The sequence below is a fragment of the Marmota flaviventris genome, chromosome 11 (genome assembly GCF_047511675.1).
Source record: "Marmota flaviventris isolate mMarFla1 chromosome 11, mMarFla1.hap1, whole genome shotgun sequence".
NCBI classification, from domain to species: domain Eukaryota; kingdom Metazoa; phylum Chordata; class Mammalia; order Rodentia; family Sciuridae; genus Marmota; species Marmota flaviventris.
The window spans coordinates 57,682,749-57,701,691 of NC_092508.1; the positions used below are offsets into that span (position 1 = coordinate 57,682,749).

The 18,943-nt window shown below is 38.7% G+C and overlaps 1 protein-coding gene across 3 annotated transcripts in view; it reads left to right on the forward strand.

Annotated features, from left to right (window-relative positions):
• Chn1 (chimerin 1) overlaps window positions 1–17,774 on the forward strand; it is a 174,372-nt gene extending 156,598 nt beyond the window's left edge. For 2 of the 3 annotated variants that reach the window (XM_071619378.1, XM_071619379.1), the window contains 5 exons: window positions 5,265–5,438; window positions 6,501–6,578; window positions 9,483–9,620; window positions 15,325–15,430; window positions 16,903–17,773. In XM_071619378.1, coding sequence (XP_071475479.1) covers window positions 5,265–5,438; window positions 6,501–6,578; window positions 9,483–9,620; window positions 15,325–15,430; window positions 16,903–17,074 — 668 coding nt within the window. In that variant the 3' untranslated portion in view covers window positions 17,075–17,773. Of the gene's footprint in view, window positions 1–5,264; window positions 5,439–6,500; window positions 6,579–9,482; window positions 9,621–15,324; window positions 15,431–16,902 lie in introns of all 3 variants that reach the window. The other variant, XM_071619377.1, reaches the window with a different exon arrangement.
• The last annotated feature ends 1,169 nt before the right edge of the window (window positions 17,775–18,943 follow it).

Consider the following 18,943-nt stretch of genomic DNA (forward strand, 5'->3'; position numbering starts at 1 on the left):
ATGGTTAGGCTTTGTAGAAGTCCTATGAGATTCAATCATCCATAAGTGAAGACTCATTTAGGTAAAATGTAGCAATGTTTTAAAACTTAAGTACATATGACAATGGATACATCACACATTATCAAATAAGAGATTAAAAATAGAAAATTCATCTTCAATGCTGAAAAAATACCTCAAAGTACATGGTGTACTACTGGCAAAAGAAGTAGGAACGACTCAGTGGGAATAGCACAGGCTGGGATCAGCAGTTCCTCTCAGTTCTACCACTTTGCTCCCTGAAGAACTTGAACAACTCGTTTAGTACCTTTGAACCTCATTGTCTTCATCTGTGAAATATGTTGTTACCAAGGACCCTTTCCAACCTGAACTGTGGCCTATGTGTACAGACTGAAAGTGTGAAGCACATCTACACTACTATTGAATTAGGAAACTTTGCTAAATTTTACATTTTTGAAGCACTATGTAAGAGTTCTTCCAGTTCTGGACAAGATTGATAAATGTTTTTCACTTTATTTCTTCCAGTAATTATAACCATCCCCTCGCCCCTCCACAAACACACAATAAAAGAGACCCTAAGCAACAAATTTGCATCAACTGTGAAGGTCTCTAAAAGTCAGAGAAAATAAGGAAGACTCATAGGAATCTCAGGACTCAAGGAACAACCCAGCAGCGAGTTCCCTCATAGTGTTTTGTTTGTTTGTTTGTTTGTTTTGTACCTCTATGTATCTCAGTCTAGACACTGTGGAAGCCCACAACCCATAAATGCAACAGGCAGGAAGAGCAGAAAAGTCTGGTTTTCCTAGCCAGTGCACTGGGAAAAGGTAGCCCAGCAGGACAAAGCCTTTAGCCTTACCTACTGTTCTCCAGGTAAATACCACCAAAAAAAAAAAAAACATGTTGCTACCCTTCCCCAGTGGTTTCAGTAGCAGCAGTGTCTGTGGCTGCAATGTTTTCCAACCCTACCCTGAGGTAGTAGGGCATGCTCTTCTGTGAACCTATGGGCAGAGCACTAGCCTCTATCCCTACCTTGCAGTAAGAAAGTGGCACCCCTCCTTGGCTGAACCTATGGGTAGGACCCTGACTTTTATTCACACCCTATGTAGAACTAGAACCCTCTCAGCCTAAGTCTATGAGCAGAGCTATTTTTATCTCTGACCTGCAGAAATGAAGCAGCTGAGACCCTGATCAGAACTCTGTCCTCCCTGCCCACTCTGTAATTACATGCAAAACAGCATTGCTATCCAGTCGAATTTTTAGGCACAGCCCTGACTTCCACTATACCTGCAATAACTAGGTGATGCACTATGGATAATGTGGAATAGAATCCCCATCATGTGGATAACATATTAGTGAGGGAGGCAAAAATAGCAAACCAAAGGTTTTTTAACTAGGTTGACATCATAGTCTACAAAAGATTCATAGTCTACACAAGTGAGCCCAGACATTCATTCTAAATCTAAAGAAGTTGACTACCTGCTGAAACTGAAAATTTAAGTAGGAACAACACTCAAAATATCCAAAATGCAGTTCTTATGCCAAGAACTAGAATATCTCCACTAACTGAAAAAAAGGCAGTTGTCAGATGCCAACACTGAGATGATATAGATGTGGGAATTAGTCAAGAAGAGCAACTAGACAGGCGCAGTGGCACACGCCTATAATCCCAGCAGCTCAGAGGCTGAGGGAAGTTTTCGTGAGTTCAAAGCCAGCCTTAGCAAAAGTGAGGTGCTAAACAACTCAGTGAGACTCTGTCTCTAAATAAAATACAAAAAGGGCTGGGGATGTGGCTCGGTGGTCAAGTGCCCCTGAGTTCAATCCCTGGAACCAAAAAAAGAAAAAAGAAAAGCAACTAACATAAAAATGTTCCAGCAGACAGTGATGAACACTCTTGAAATAAATGGAAAAAGAAGTAGGAATTGTCAGAAAAGAGCTAAAGATTAAAAAAAAAAAAAAGGGCAAGCCAAAAGGAAGTTTAGGGACTGAAAGATGTAATAACTGAAATGAACTCATTGGATTATGGACTGAATAGCAAAATGAAGATAGCCGAGGAAGAGTCCATGACCTTGAAGACAGGTCAGTAGAAATTATTTAACTCAAACAAATGAGAGAAAATAGGGTTTTAGAAGCAACCTGCATCTCAGAGACCAGCAAGATGGTAACAAAGGTGTAACATTTATGTTGTTGGAGCCATGGAAGAGAATGAAGAGTAAGACTCCAAAGATATTTGAAAAAATAATCAATGAAAGCTCTCTAAAATTGGTGAAAACAGAGAGAAATAGTGCATTACTTATTGAAGATGCGTTTATGTAAATGAAATCATTAAGAACCATGCAGATGTGGAAGTCAGTATCCCCAATTATCCAATCCCTTTTTAAGACCTTACATTCACATCTGACAAACATAGAATTGACCTTGACTTCAACTTGGATTCTAACTTTTAGCTAACCATGACAATGACATATAACAAACCTCAAGTTACTACATTGAAAAGTCCTCTTATAATGCTTTTTCATTCTTCTAAATAGAAACATGATCACTAACACAATTTATTATATATAGGTACTATACATATATTAACATTCAAACCTCACATGAACTCTAACACTAACATTATTCCCACTTTACATAATGAAGGCACAGAAAGCTTGAGTCATGCACTCAAAATCACACAGTTTATAGGTTCTAGACCAAACTCTAAACTATAGAAGTTATCTAAAACATTAAAATGTTTTGGAGAAAGATGGTCTTTTAGGTGCACATTTTTGCCATTGCTTTACCTTATGACTGAATCAGAATCCTTATATATTTAATACAGATATCAAGAGGAATCTGAGTTGTAGTTAAATAGTCATTTGGACCTCATTTAACCATACAGAATAGTGCCGCATCATTTCTTGAACTAGTATAGATTGAACTCTTCACTCCGGAACCTTTTTATAGCCAAAGAAGCAGTGGTGGTGGTATTTGGACAGAATTAGAACAGGTGATACCATCTCCTGAGTATTCACTTACACATCAACCCAGCTTCCCTCCACACCTACCCTGGCTTTGCACATGGGAGACATACATATGAATTCCCTCAGGTGCCACAGGCTTGAAGTTCTTTTTTTGGCCATGTCTAACATGAAATGAAGAAACAATTCCATTTATGGGTTGTCTAATTTTCTTCGTATTGTTACATCCATTAATAACTAGACTGCAGCTAATAAGTTTTACCAGAGCTTGTAATGATAATGATGCTCATCAGCATTTGTCTAGTTTTGCAATATGCAAAGCATCTGAACACAATGGCTTAGTCATTTTTATAACAATTCTCTGAGATGTGTATTGTGCCCCACTCTTTCCCAGGAAGAACAAGCAGAACTGAAGCTTACCCAGAGACCACATTCATGATGGCATTGTATAGTTTTCAAATTGATTTAATTAAGACCTGGCTGTATTTACCTTACTTGGACTGGCTTTGCAAAAGGTTTTATAAACTTACGAACAAAAAGTGACATTTATTTTAGTAGAATTACTTATTCAGCTATAGTTTATCACTTTTCAGTCTAATTTTATGAAATATTTGTATTTCTCTGTATACTTTCTAAAATCTCACCATATGCTAGCTGAAAAATAAAGTGTCTCAAAATATTAATCAGAAAATGTTTGGGTTCTGGCATCTTAGAAGTTATATAGCCCATGTGAGTGTGGTGGCGCTTGCTTGTAATCCCAGTGACTCAGAAGGTTGAGGCAGGAGTATTGCAAGTTCAGAGCCAGCCTTAGCAATTTAGTGAAGCCCTAAGTAACCTAGTGAGACTCTGCCTCTAGATAAAATATAAAAAGAGCTGGGAATGTGGCTTTGTAGCTAGGCACCCCTGGGTTCAATCCCTGGTACCAAAAAAAAAAATAGAAGTTGTTATATAGCCCAATAAAATTATAAAACAAAGGAGTAACATCAGTAGAGGCAACAATATGATAGGTATTTAAAATGTGTGGACTCTGGGGCTGGGGATGTGGCTCAAGCGGTAGCACACTCACCTGGCATGCGTGCGGCCCAGGTTCTATCCTCAGCACCACATACAAACAAAAATGTTGTGTCCGCCGAAAGCTAAAAAAAATAAATAAATATTAAAATTCTCTTTCTCTCTCTAAAAAAAAAAAAAAATGTGGACTCTGGAATCATCCATAGGCTTGAATCCCATCTTTACTACATACCTTGGGTGAATTATTTAACACCTGTTTGCTTCGTTTTTTCAGATACAAACTGAGGAGAAAAGTTTCTATTTCATAGAGCTTTCTCAGTTTAAATAAAATAATAAATATAAAGCACTTGGAGCCATGCTTGGCAGTAGTAAGCCCTAATAAATGTTAGCTAGTGATAGAAGTAACACATAAGTTACAGTTATTCTCAGGGAAATAGATGAATTATATACAATCTCATATCTAGAAAGGACTGTGAATAGATATAAATATAGAGCAACACTGTTTTTAAGAGGGCCCTGGATATTCTTTGGGAGGTCCAGTCATATCAAATGTATTGAAATATAGCTTATTTACATTAAATATAGTTTTTATGTAACTTTAAAGAAACTGATTTTTAGTTAGCTTTCTCAACCGATTTTGTGCTGCTATACAACAAAATACTACAGACTGGGTTGTTTATGAAGAACAGAAATTGATTTCTCACTTCTCTGGCATCTGAGAAGTCCAAGATCAAGGTTCCATCACCTAGTGTGGCCCTTCTTGCTGCATCCTCACATGGTGGAAGGTGGAAAGTCAAGAGAAGGTAGATGCTTTGTCTTCACATGGCAGGAGAGAGAGGACCGTCCATGTGCCATTTTCACAGCAGCATTGACCTACTCACAAGCACTGCACTCTCATGACCTGTATCCCCTGAAGGCCCCACCTGTCAACACTGTTAGTGAGTTTTATAGAAAACACACATATTTAAACTATTGCATTGGCTATTAGGCACAATGTTATTAAATGTAAACATTTAATTAGACATTTATTAATTTTTATTTTCTTTTCCTCTAATATGTTCCTAGGGTCATATGGCAGGTAAATGATGAGTCCTGAGCTAGCATTCTAGCCTCCTTGGTTACAAAGTTTTCCAAGAGGAAAGAAGGGAATATTGTTTCTGCACCCCAAGGGAATGCTTGACACTGGTTCTCTTTAAAATCTCATTCAAGCTGGAGTGTCTTTTGCTGAAAAAGACACTGTAAGATGCTCAAAACTAAAAATAATAATGAATTTTTCCTTTTTTAAAATTGTTTTCTTAGATTGTGGTTTGAATGTTCATAAGCAGTGTTCCAAGATGGTTCCAAATGACTGTAAGCCAGACTTGAAGCATGTGAAGAAGGTGTACAGCTGTGACCTTACAACACTCGTGAAAGCTCACATCACTAAGCGGCCAATGGTGGTGGACATGTGCATCAGGGAGATCGAGTCTAGAGGTGAGGTCCTTCGGCACAGGCCATGGTAGTCTTGAATCACCACACTGCAATTCCTGATGTCACTCCTCAATGCACAGCAGTGCTGTCTTCTTCAGTAAATCGGGGGAAATGCTTTCAGGATGTCATATGATCTCAAAGTCTAGAATGAACTAACAAGTAAACAGCTTGATTTCAAGGTACACTTAACCTGTTTAAGGAAAATATGCTTTAAAATATGTTCATAGATGGTGGTTCTAGTCTGCAAAAGTAGATGTATACAGATAAATTCACTTTTCAGACTTTGCTTTGTCAAGAAGCAAAGATATAAATGCCCTATTAAAACTATCCAAGGCCAAAAAACTAGAACTGCACCCTGATTAATTATTCTTTCCCACATGGGAAAAAAACTGTTACAGGCCTAGAAATACAGTTCATCTCATTTTTCTGTTATGTAAAATAATTTATAGTGTAATTGAGGTGATGAATTATTTCCCATAAGACTAACATTATTTGCTCTAATTAGAATGAACAAAATTATAAATGTCCAGGTCATAGTAGGTCAGTTTTTGTTTTTTGTTTTTAACCAGAGATTGAACCCAGGAGCACTTAATTACTGAGCCACATTCCCCAGCCCTTTTTATATTTTATTTTGAGACAAAGTCTCGCCAAGTTACTTAGAGCCTCACTAAATTGCTAAGGCTGGCTTTGAACTCATGATCCTCCTGCCTCAGCCTCCTGAGTCACTGGGATTACAGGCATGTGCTACCGTGCCTGTCTAGGTCAGAATTTTAAATATCTGTGAAGAAAATGTCTTTATTTTAGAAGAAAAATGTGAAAAGGTTTCTAATCATGTCTATTTTATTTTTCTTTCTTATGTATTACCTCCCCAGCCTGAAGTATGGAGAGAAGTTAAAATTTGAAGAAAAGGATACTGGGGTTGTGGCTCAGTGGTAGAACACTTGCCTAGCATGTGTGAGGCCCTGAGTTCAATTCTCAGCACTACATGTAAATAAATGAATAAAATAAAGGTGCAGCTCCCAGGGTTTGTTTCTTCCTCTATTTACTTATGTACTTATTTTACAGGTCTTAATTCTGAAGGACTATACCGAGTATCAGGATTTAGTGACCTAATTGAAGATGTCAAGATGGCCTTTGACAGAGGTATGTTCCTCAGCACTGTCATTAACTCAGACAGTTAGTATGCCAAAATATCACAATTTCTAAAGTATTTTCTGCATTGTTTTTCTGAATCACTGATGATCATTATGCCCAAAAGAAGACTTAACTTACAGTTAATTTTTGTATTAACTCTAAGCAGTCAACTGTCACATTTCAGAGTGAGAAAGCATAAATTTTTAAAGTATTGCTATGGTTTGTGTATCCATGGCTGGTCCATGTTCACCAAAAGACATACAGATCAATTAAATATACCAAAAACCTAGAGGAAAGGTGGGGAGATCTAGTCATTGTAGGCCTCAGCTGTCACAGGCCTCAGTCAGTCTGCTGGCATCCATGTTTCCCTGGGCACCTTTGTGTGCTGAGATCCAAGTTTTGGCTCATGTGTTAGGGATAGAAAGCTAAAAGGAACTGAGAAGCTTCCGGAATAGGACCTCCTCACTGTGGAAGGGGTCAGTCAGAGATGCTCAGTGAGGCTTACTTTTTCAAATAACATTTAGAATATTTCCATGGCTCTCCAATGTAGCTTTCCTTTGAGTACTGGAATAAGGTGGTTATTGGTTTTATTTTAATAAATGCTCTAAAGGAAAATATTAGTAACGAGGGAACATGATATGCTAAGACAGGTGAAGGATGCTGGAGATCAGAAGAGGCTTCCCCAAAGAAGAACTATTTTTGCACTTACACAATAACTTGAAAAACAGGAATTGCCTGTATATGGGTAGCAAAAATAATAATAATAACAAAAACAACAACAACAACAGTACATGTGCCATCACTTGGAGAGTAATAAGTGAAAGGAGAGTGGACAGCAATATCATGAACACGGCAGCTTCCCACAGATTTACTAGAATAGTAGAAGGTTCCCTAGAGAAAAAATGACTAGTAGATATTTGAACAGGATCCTTGTTATAGAAGAAAGGAGAACTTTCCTCTTTTTCCTTAGTAAAAATTTTGATAGATGTGATCCTTGCCTTGGTCATTTTTCTGCCTTCCTTTGGGCTCTCTCAGCCCCGTCTGCAGGTCCTTAGGACCCCAGCACTTACATGTTGCCTAATGCCCTCCAGTGAAGAAATCTATATTGCCTTGTTTCCAGAAAGCACTCTATCCCAATTTGTACTGCTATTGCACATGATTTTAACCTAAGTGTGAAAGAGGGACACTGGCGATCAAATTCACAACTGTGAGTGTCTAAAAGACTGAAGTATTTCGCAATTTTTAAAGAGGCTGGATTTTAAGTAGCTTTAGGTTTTCAGAAAAATGGAGCAGAAAGTACAGAGTATTCGCATGTAACCCCTCCCTCATGCCCACAGTTACCTTATTATTAACATCTTGAATTAGTGTGGTATATTTGTTAGAATTGATGGCCCAACACTGTTGAATTATTAAAGTTCCTCCATATCTTTTCGTGGCTTGATAATTCATTTCTTCTTATTGATAAATAATATTGCATTGTATGAATGTCCCATACATTCAGTATTCAATAGGTTCACCTATTAAAGGACATCTTGGTCACTTCCAGTTTTTAACAAGTATAAGCAAGGTTGCTGTAAACACCTGTGCATAGTTTTTTGTGTAGACAATAGTTTTCAGCTCATTTGGGTAATACCTAGGAGTGCATTGCTGGATTGTATGGTAATATAAGAAGCTGCCCGTCTTCCTAAGTGGCTGCAGCATTTTGCATTCCCACCAACGGTAATTGACAATTCCTGTGCCTCCAAGTCCTCACAAAATTTTGATGTTGTCAGTGTTTGAGATTTTAGCAGTGAAAAGGCTACTTTGCAATCTGTAGAAATCTTTCATGAACCAAGTGAAATAAAATAAATCTAGCCTAAGATCTAACTCAGAATAGATCTAATTAAGTCTTTAGTAGGTGAAAATTCAGGTTTTATAACAAAGTAAAGTACTAAATACGGGGCATTGCAGAAGGGACCATTCTGAAGAAGACAGCCTTGCTTAAGAATCTGAGGGCCCAGCAGCACCCTCAGAGTCTGCTTGGATTTTGTAATGCATTCTCTTCTTGTAATTTCAATTAAAGAGTTTTTTTTTTAATTCTGGCTTTTTACTTCTCACTGCCTCCCCCGCCCCCATGCTCAGGCAAGATCCAAATGTTATGTGTGGGAGCCTGCTGTGAAATGAAGGGGGCCTTTTGCACTAGGGGTCTTTCATAATAGGGAGTACCTCTCTGCTGCTCCTTTTCACAAATTTCATATAAAATAGGGGGGAAAGTACTTACGCTTTATTCCCCTGGGAATTTCTTCACTTTAGCCTTCTGCAGCTTCCCTCCTCCACAATTAAGCATGGAAAAGTAAGTAACTTCAGAAGAGAAAATTTAAAAAAAAAAAAAAAAAATTGCTATTTCACTGAAAATTGGTCATTAGTTCTTAAGACCCCAGCACTTACATGCTTACAGTAGGGATTTAACAGTCATGTTGTAGACTGTTTTTTCTTTTTTTGTGCAAAGGATTTAACCCAGGGGTGCTTACCATGGAGCTATACCCCAAGTCATTTTTTTTCTTAGTTGTAGATGGACACAATGCCTACTATTTTATTTATTTATTGTTATGTGGTGCTGAGGACTGAACTCAGTGCTTCACAAATGCGAGATGAGCGCTCTATCACTGAGCCACAACCCCAGCACCCCCAAGTCATTATTTGTTATTCTGAGACAGTCTTACTAAGTTGTTGAGGCTGATCTTGAATTTGAAACTTTCCTGCCTGAACCTCCCAAGTTGATAGGATTATAGGTGTGTGCCATGGCTGCACACTGAGTTTGATGTTAAAAACTGAAGCATTTTTTTTAAATATCTAATCATGTACAAAAAAATGTTGTGTATTAAAACAGTAAGTCTAGATATTTACTTTTGTTTCTTTTAATATCCTCAAAAGATGGTGAGAAAGCAGATATTTCTGTGAACATGTATGAAGATATCAACATTATCACTGGTGCACTTAAACTGTACTTCAGGGATTTGCCAATTCCACTCATCACATATGATGCCTACCCTAAGTTCATAGAGTCTGCCAGTAAGTATGCACGCATATGTCCCCAAGACTTATGAACTGCCTCCTTTGGTAACTACTTCTCCTGGTCTTCCTGCTCAGTTTCTTAACTACATTTTATGAAATATTTCTCCTTCACATCTTCCATGGTTTAATATATTTGCAAAAAATTTGCACTCTTCTCTAATACAGATTATCTGTGATTTTTACCATCAGAAGTTTCTTTGGAATGTACTAATTTTCCAAATAAGCTTATACGTTATATGTGAATCAACTCTTTTTTAAAATACAAGTAAGTAGAAAAGTGTAATTTAAAAAGCGAGACCAACTGATTTGTTCAACAAAAATCAAAATTACTGTTTCTCAATTCTTATTCTCAGTTTTTGTACTTTACCCTGTATATGTATGAGCTAATGCTGACCACTGACCGTTCGCAGTCTAGCCCTAGTCTGCAAATCAGACTTTGAGGAGCTCTAATTTAGATCAAGAGGACTTTTTTAAAAAATTCCAGTTAATATAAAAGTGCAAAAAAAAAAAAGTAAAGTTTCATTTGCCAAATTTTATTTATGCTGTAAAAATCATACCTGTAATTCACATTTCACTTTCTAACGAGGGAAATTTTAACAGATTTTAAATGTTGGCATTACTCTTTTTAAAAAACCATACGTTGTCTTCATCTTTAAATAACAATATCACTTCCTTAGTAACACTGATTTGCATTTCCCCCCCCAATACTGGAGATTGAGACAGGGGCACTTTACTACTGAGTCACAACCCCAGCCCTTTTTATTTTATCTTGAAACATAAGTTACGCAGGCTGGCCTCAAACTTGCCATCCTCCTACCTCAACCTCTCAGTAGCTAGGCTTATAGATACACCCCACCACACCAGCTTCTGATTTGATTTTTGACTTCTAAGTTTTAAAATACAAAATTCCTTTGTCCTGATTTTTAGTTTCCACCTTCAGAGCTTTGGTTGAGAATTTTTGTGGTAAGGTTCTTGGAGCCCTCGTTTCTCACGGGTCAGCTCTCATGAGGAGAACCGCCGTGAGAATGACACTGATTTACAAGTTAGACAGCACAAATGATTCTAGGTCTCCTCCATAGGGATTTAACTCCTCTCATCTTGGTGCTGATCATCCGAGGAAGCTAATGGGCTCCTGCTTTGTGGAGTAAATATTCCCTAGAGAGATGCTCAGTCTGTGCACTAACCTGGAAAGCACTTCCCCTGAGAAGGGCTGCTCTGTCCAGTTTGCTCTGACCCCAGCCGAGCACAGAGTGGACTGTATTAGTGTTCTATCCTGTGTTGCTTGGGACTAAAACTAAAATTTGGCTCCGTGCCTAAACCAAGGGAAACAGGGAGCAAAGGACAGAGCAGTGATTGAAACCCAGTTCTAGACCCCACATGACCACCTTATGCAGGGAACATCCAAAGCTCCTTGCTGGATTTCGAGGCCTTTGGCCCCACAGTTCTAGATTACTTCTTTCCCTACACCTACCCTAGTCACTGAGGAAAATCTCCACTTTTATTATTCTTCCAAACCATTTGCCTTTGCTGTAGGATTTGTTTCTGAGGCAGCTTTCCTGTGGGAAATCAGCAAAGCCCCCTTGTCTTGTTCCTCAGAGAGCTTTTAAAATCACATAAGAAAGTACCTTTCCTAAATCAAGGTAGAAATGCTTCCTTATTGCAATTTCATCTATTTTAAGAAGTGATTTCTACAACACCAAAAAGCCTGGCATAGAACCTGTACATAATATGAATGTGCGTGGTGCATGTCTGACAGTGATGACATTGTGGGACATCATGTCCTTGTATATGTCTTTTCCAGCAGTGGAGTCTGTTTCTTTCTTTAGATACATAGACACAGCCATGTCTTAAAGGAAGGAAAGAGATGTTAACAGTCACAGAGCACATAGGAGGTGCCATGAATCAGACCAGTCACTTTATATCCATGGTGCCATTTGGAAAGGAAATCTGATTCACATTGTTAGAAGTACCCCTGGCAATCAAACCCACTTCTGCCTCTTACTAAAGCCCTTGCTCTGTCCACTGTGCACACTGCCTGGCCCACCTGATGGGACCAGGAAAACTTAAATAAGGAAAGAGGAAGGAAGAGGAAGCAGCCCTTCCAAGTGAAGGACAGTTGGAATGACCCCTCCCAGTGCAGTTATCTTATCTCAACTCCTAAAAATGTCTCTGACATTTATTAGCATCCTTTGCCAACAAAAGAATCAGAGTTCATGTTGAAACTTCCTTTTACAAAAGCCAGTGGATCTCTGCTGTTGTGCAGCCTCCCTTGGAGACACTCAGTGTTAAAGCTGGGAGGGAGAGGCCATAGGACATGAAAAGAGATGCCAGTTTGGAGAAGGCCAGGTCATCCTGTCTGCAGGCTGTGTGGCCTTGCTGTGCCTTGCACATTCCCCTCTGGACCCACTGTGCAGTCTAGGTCTGCCCAGCCCATCCCTCTTGCTCCCCACTCCTTGAGACACTGCTGCCCTGGAACACAAAGGCATGACATATCTACATAATCTAAATTCATATGGTACAGGGCTTCTCACAGGGCACACTCAATAAGCCAGCATTAACAGACGCTCCCTGATCACTGTGAAACTACACTCCCACAGGAGAGCCCCTGGCAGGACAGTGTAGGGACTGGTCCTCCTGCCCAGGATTCAGAGCCTTCTTCCTAAGAGATCTTAGAACAGCCACATGAGAACCAGGTACAATGACATATGCCTGGAATCCCAGTGAATCCCAGCAAGTATTTAGATATTTTAAGGGGTCATATAGCTACACTTCCTCAGCTAATACATTCATTTTGAAATGCCCAGTAACTGTTTTTATAGGCAGCCAGTTGCTGGTGGTGGACAGAGCTAATGGTCGTAAAGCTCTGCTCCTATACAACAGAAACCTGCCTGCCTTTAGTGCCCTTCTGTTAGCAGTGGCATTAGTGTCACCTCATTCTATATTTGGTGACAGCTGATGGTGGTTGTTCATCTCTGAACATATTCCATTTTGTCTGTCTGCCTCTTAAATTCTGCTGTAGTTTTCTTATGGCCAATGAGTTGTGTCGCCTAAAAAAATGGTAATGGGCAGTACTTCTATGTGGAGCAGAACAGGAAGAATGAATTCCACAGCAGAATCCCTTGTCCATTTGGTCCTGGCATATCCAGTGTATTTAGTCATATATGCCCAGATTCACATCTCCACCATGGAGGTAGCAACACCCTCTCCCTGAACACCAGACTGACCTGTATCCAGCACGTCTGTTGCACATCTGGAGGGCCTCCCCAAGGGACCCCACCAAACCCTGACTACCCGTGGTCCTTGCCAAGGCCTCAGTTCGTGGAGGCTCCATATCCCCGTTACCTAAACCCAAAACGTGAATCATTCTTGATTCTTCTCTTTCTCATACATCTCTCACTGGGAAATCTTGTGGACTGTACCTTCAATATGCACCCATAATCCACCAGCTTCTCACCTTCACTGCTACCACCTGTCATTCTTCCCCTGGATTTCTGTGACAATTACTGGGATGGTCTTTCTGCCTTTACACTTGCCCTTCCATAATCTGTTCCACATGGCAGCCAGAGGAGAGAACTGTGAAAAATGATTGCCCAATCTTGGTGCTTCTTTGTTCAGAACTTTGCAATTTTTCTGGATAAATGCCAAGTCCGTGGAACTGCTTACAGCCACTGCATGACAGTACCTGACCCACCCCCTCTCTCCCGAGGCACACTTGGCTCCCCACCTCTCCTCACAGACACATTCCCCTCACATGCGGCTCTTCTGCCCACAGCCATCTTTCCTTCTTCACTCCCTCAAAGGCTTTACTCAAGACCTTTCTCCTTGAGGTCCTTCCTGAGCACCTGTTTAAAATCACAAACCCCAAGCACTTCCAGGTCTTCTTACCCTTTTTCCATAGCACTTACCTCATTCTAACGTGCCACACATGTAAGACACCATGTTCACTGCTTTCTGGCAGCCACCCCGTGAGCAGGGGATCTTGTTTCCCAGCCCACCCACACTGTCCTTAACTTCACACTAGTTCAAAGTTCTTGCAAAGATTCATTGTAGAAATTAAAAGGAAAATCTTTCAATTTTCAGAATCATGTAGCCTCAAATTAACTAGCCCTATGGTAAAAACAAAGTAGTTTTCCATAGTAAATAATTTCTAAAATTGAGAAGAAAATTTTATTGAGTTTCTATGCCTGAGATAGTACTGGTGTTATAAATTGATACTCTTTAAAGGCCTAAGGTTCAAAGACCATACAGTATTTATTTTGGCAAAAGGGAAATAATATATTCTTCATTGCAAAGAAATGGACCAGGACTTATGAGGAAGGTTTGGGCAAAAACTATAAAATAATCAGCTTCTTTGAATTAAAAAGCTTCAGTCACTATTCATATTCTGAAATTTATCAAATCTGCTCTGCCAAAGGTAGAAACTTCACATTCATCTTACTCCAGTGGCAGATTCAGACATTACTGTTGAGCTGGCTCATGTTATAATGTAGAATGAGTAGGATTTGGAGCCTTTGGGGGCAGGGTGGCCTTGTGTCTTGAACATTATATTCTGGTCAGACATAGCTTTCCCAGCATTTCAAGGCTGCTGTCCTGATTAGGACTAGTAGCATTGGGTCCTGTTGCAATTGCATTGCAACCCAGCATTTAAAGGCACCCCATCTTCCTGGCATTCAGGTTGAAGCCAGCTTGTGCTGTAGTGCTCTTTTAAGAGCACAGAATTCCAAAAATGTCATTTGTTTCTAATAATAGACATGATTGATGAATTAAGTGTAACCTGTGACCTCAAAGGAATGTGCTGGGTTTGGGGCCCACATAAACTGAACTGAAATATCTTAATGATGATGTTTGCCTTCAAGGCTGTCATCTTTGGAAGAGTCACATTATTTCAGGGATCCCACCACCATGAACAACATGTTACTGCTTTCAAGGCTGCAGTGTGTTGTTCTGAATATCATGAGTAATAGGAAGTGCTCATGCTTTGAAGATAGATTTAATATTTGTATATAGCACAAAGAATTTAAAACTAAGTCTAATGAATAAAGCCAGTAAATGTTGGATGATGCCTTTCTTGTTTTAAAAAGAAAAAGGTTTATATATAGCTCATGGTAGAGTGCTTGACTAGCATGCCAGGCCCTGGGTTCAGTCTCCAGCACTTCAAAAACAAACAACAAAAAGATTTTTAAATATAAATATCAATTAATAAGACTTTGCCAGGGGGCCTCAGTGGACAGTGATGTAGCATGGTTTATATATAGTCATTGAAGGTGGTTTTTAAGATATTTTGACTAATGTGCCACCCATTAACATGTATCTGTAATATTTTAAGATAACCTCATTTTAATGAATTTGTAAAAGGTTTTATCTGTGTCTATACATCTAAATATTTTTATAGTTATATCTATATTCAGTGTCCAGTTCCATACTTGCCAGACTCTTAAGACACTTAAATGAGAAAAAAAAAAAAAAAGAGGGGGGTGCTCACATTCCAAATCCAAGTAAACAGTGTTGCCCCATTGAAACTTTGAGCCTTTGAAAATCTGGGACTTGAACCTTAAAAATATTCACCAAAGCTATGTGCAAGGATCTTGTGAGAAAACATTTCCTACCAATTTTAGAAAAGTATAGAGAGCAGAATTCAACAGCCAGTTGTACCAGTCTTCCGCTAAAGAGTTTCTCCTTGGTTTTCAACTTGCTATTTAAGAAATTATGGATCCTGATGAGCAATTGGAAACCCTTCATGAGGCACTGAAACTCCTGCCACCTGCTCACTGCGAAACCCTCCGATACCTCATGGCACATCTAAAGAGGTAAGTGACAGACTTGGAGTCTTACTCTTGTTTTGCATCCAGATATTAAGAATAAAATGGAAGGACAATTGATGGGTTGAATGGATAATTGCATAGCTATGTTGTCCCTTGTGAGAAACCACACTATTTGAATGCTAAAAGTATTCTGTACTACAGTCCCCAGTGCAGACCCAATTCTGACATGAATGTATTGGCAGTCCAGGATGTTTATAAATATGCTAGAAATACCAATATTCTGCCAACGCACACACTAATTGTCGTGGAAGGGCAAAGTGTCATAGCTGTAAAGACAGTAGCACTGTAAAGCAAGAACAAAGCAACTTGTGAGGTGGCTTGCTCACTCTCTCGCTGCTAACTAAAAACATCAGAGTTAGTGATGAAGTTTTAGATTGTTGAATTAATATCGTGGCTGAAAAGTGGTGTAAAAAATGATGGGGTAATGGAAGAAATAGAAAATTAAATATTTCAGCTAGTTTGAGTTTAATGCTTTAAAATGATTGATGGTGATGAAGCTTTATTTCCTGCTTAGTCATGTTTGATCTCTACCAGTTGAAGTAAAATTCTCACAATTATATTGTTAGTGGCTTTAGGGTTTCAAAATATAAAAACCATTTAGAAACAACAACAACAACAAAATCATATGCCCAAAAGGCAGAGTTATCCAAAATGATATTTTAGTCACTCATGAATGTTTACATTTTCCCTCTTTAAAAGCATCATTAAAACCTTTGTTTAATATGCTTACATCTCCTCTTATAAATTCATTTGTTTCCTATTTGGATGTAATTAAGTGCTCCACACTCAAACAAAGGAATAACTCTGAAATTATAGTCTGTGTTATTGCTTGTGGTAGTAAATGATTAGAAACAGACTTCCTGATGGTGTCACTTACTCTGAGCCATTTCCTATTAGTATTGCAACTATTCTCTCCCTGCACCCAATAAACTGTTCAGCTTGCAGAAACACGCCTACGAAGAAAGAGAGCCAGGGTGGAGGGAGGGCAGATGGGACAGTTATGGTGACTGCTGTACTCCATGCAAATGCAGTCCTGCATCTATGGCTGGGGCAAGAGAATACACATAGAACTGGACTCATAGCCCAGAGCATTCACTCAGGAGTGAGCCTCTGTGATCCCCGGGAGTTTAAATTCTTTTTTTTTTTTAAGTGGACACAATACCTTTCTTTAAATTTATTTGTTATGTGTTGCTGAGGATCAAACCCAATGCCTCACACATGCTAGGCAAGCACTCTACCACTGAGCTACAAACCCAGCCCCCAGAAGTTTAAATTCTTCATTAGCATAATCTACTTGAGGGGAAGTCAGTACTTTGAAATTACAGAGAAGAACAGAGAAATAACCTGGGAGAAGATGATAAGTGGGCATAAACCTTTACTATGAATCTCAGTTTGTTTCAGCGCTCAGGCATGATGAAGAGCCCCAAGTCATGTGTTCCTTCACTTGTATTTTGCAGGGTGACCCTCCATGAAAAGGAGAATCTTATGAGTGCAGAAAACCTTGGAATTGTTTTTGGTCCAACCCTTATGAGATCCCCAGAACTAGATGCAATGGCGGCATTGAACGATATACGATACCAGAGACTGGTGGTGGAGCTGCTTATCAAAAATGAAGACATTTTATTTTAAATTTTTAATTTCAAGGGGAAAGAAATGTTTTACAGATGAAGGAATGTTTTATAGTAATTTAATTGGCTCCATTAGCTGAGTTATTTCTTGGTTAGAGGTTTGGGCAAATAACCACATTAAAATGAAGGAACTTTCTGTCGTTTCTGTAGCACTGCTCAGCTGTCCTTGTAAAACAGTGAACACACGCTTTCCGGTTCTAGTAATCCTGGGTGTTTATCATGTTAAGAGAAACTCAAGCTATTGCATGATTACCCCCTACTTGGTAAGGAAACTCCATACCAAGAAAACAGCAGACCTGCACCCGCACCGCCTCCCCATCCTGGGTAGTCAGTGGTTGTGATCCAGCATGTTTCACAGAGTAACCTGTCGTGACTTTGCTTTTGGGGTCCATGCCTTTGGTTTCTGATGCTTGTATAAACATGCACACACAAGTGGATAAACAGCACCCCTGGCTGTCGCATTACCGTAGACTATATCATATGCCAACTCGCCACAGATGGTTTATTTCCAGTTTTTCTTAGCTCTTCTCTAACATAGTACTTTCTTTCCAGCAAAAGCAAAATGTGTTTTCAGATTCGTTACTTTAATAAGTTATCCTACCAATAAAAATGTACAACACAGAGCATCTTCTGTTAAATTATCTTTGGTTTTCAGTTGTAATTTTGTATTTTTATCTGGCATGCATTTATTAATTTATTAAAATTGGCTTTTAGAAATCAAAAATATTGATAGTTTTATTTGGGGGGGTTGCCATGAGTGAGAGTATTTGGAAAAATGTGGCCATTTATCTAATACTAAGTACTTTCCTCTCACCCTTTTGTTTACTATTAAAAGTTTTGTGGTGAATTCCTAAAATAATAATTTAAAACTGCTTAGAATCATAACATTCATTCTTTGAATTTATTTTTCTTCTCATATTACTCTGGCAGAACTCTAGAATATTTTTTCTACTTTTTTTGAGAGGGCAAGCCATAAGGTCCCTCTGGATTCATTAGAAGAAGAAAGAAGGCTAATTTAAAAAGTGACCATTTTTAATAATAATAAATTGTTCCTTTATTAAGCCACAAAGTTTTGGGATGTTTGGTTTTATACCTGTGTTAACCAAAAGTGAATATATGGCTATCATATATACTTATTTAGTTATGAAAAATAACTTATACAAAAAATAGGAATAAAAAAGCTGAGATAAACATGAAATAATTAGCATTTTAAAATATTTCCCCAATTATTATTTTTTTATACCATTATGTACCTTGGCTACAGGCACAATGTACACAAAGGCCAGTGGATGTAAACCCCTCTTTTACATAGTCTTATTGGTTAATTGGTTCTTCTTCTAAGACAGAAGACTGGCTTTCAAAGATTTCTTCAAGAAAACAAAACAAACACAAATATTCAAAGGATAAAACCAGAATAAAGAAAATATTAGTAATACAGAATCAAGGAAACTTGCCATATTGTTCAAGACAGCTAATGGTTTTCCAATTCTTATTACAGGTTCTCTGTTAATTTCATTAATCAGAACTGACAAGCAGTGGACCACAAAAATTTTATATAATCAATAAGACTATGTAAAAGTGACTTTTTCTAATATTTGGTTTGTTGGGAATATCTGGGGTTGACTTGCCTTGAGACACCCCCACCACATGGAGTGAGTCCCACCTTGTTTACACGAATGCCAGGAACCCAGGATCTGGGCAGTACTGTCACTAGCCACCCATGTGGCTTTTTGCATATGACTCTCTAGAGTCTTTCCTGGTCTGGCAAATGAGCACTCATCTAGAACTAAGTTCTACTGTAAAAAGTAAGACAATATTAATAGCCAGGCATGGTGGCACCAACACCTATAATTATATATAACAATTTTTT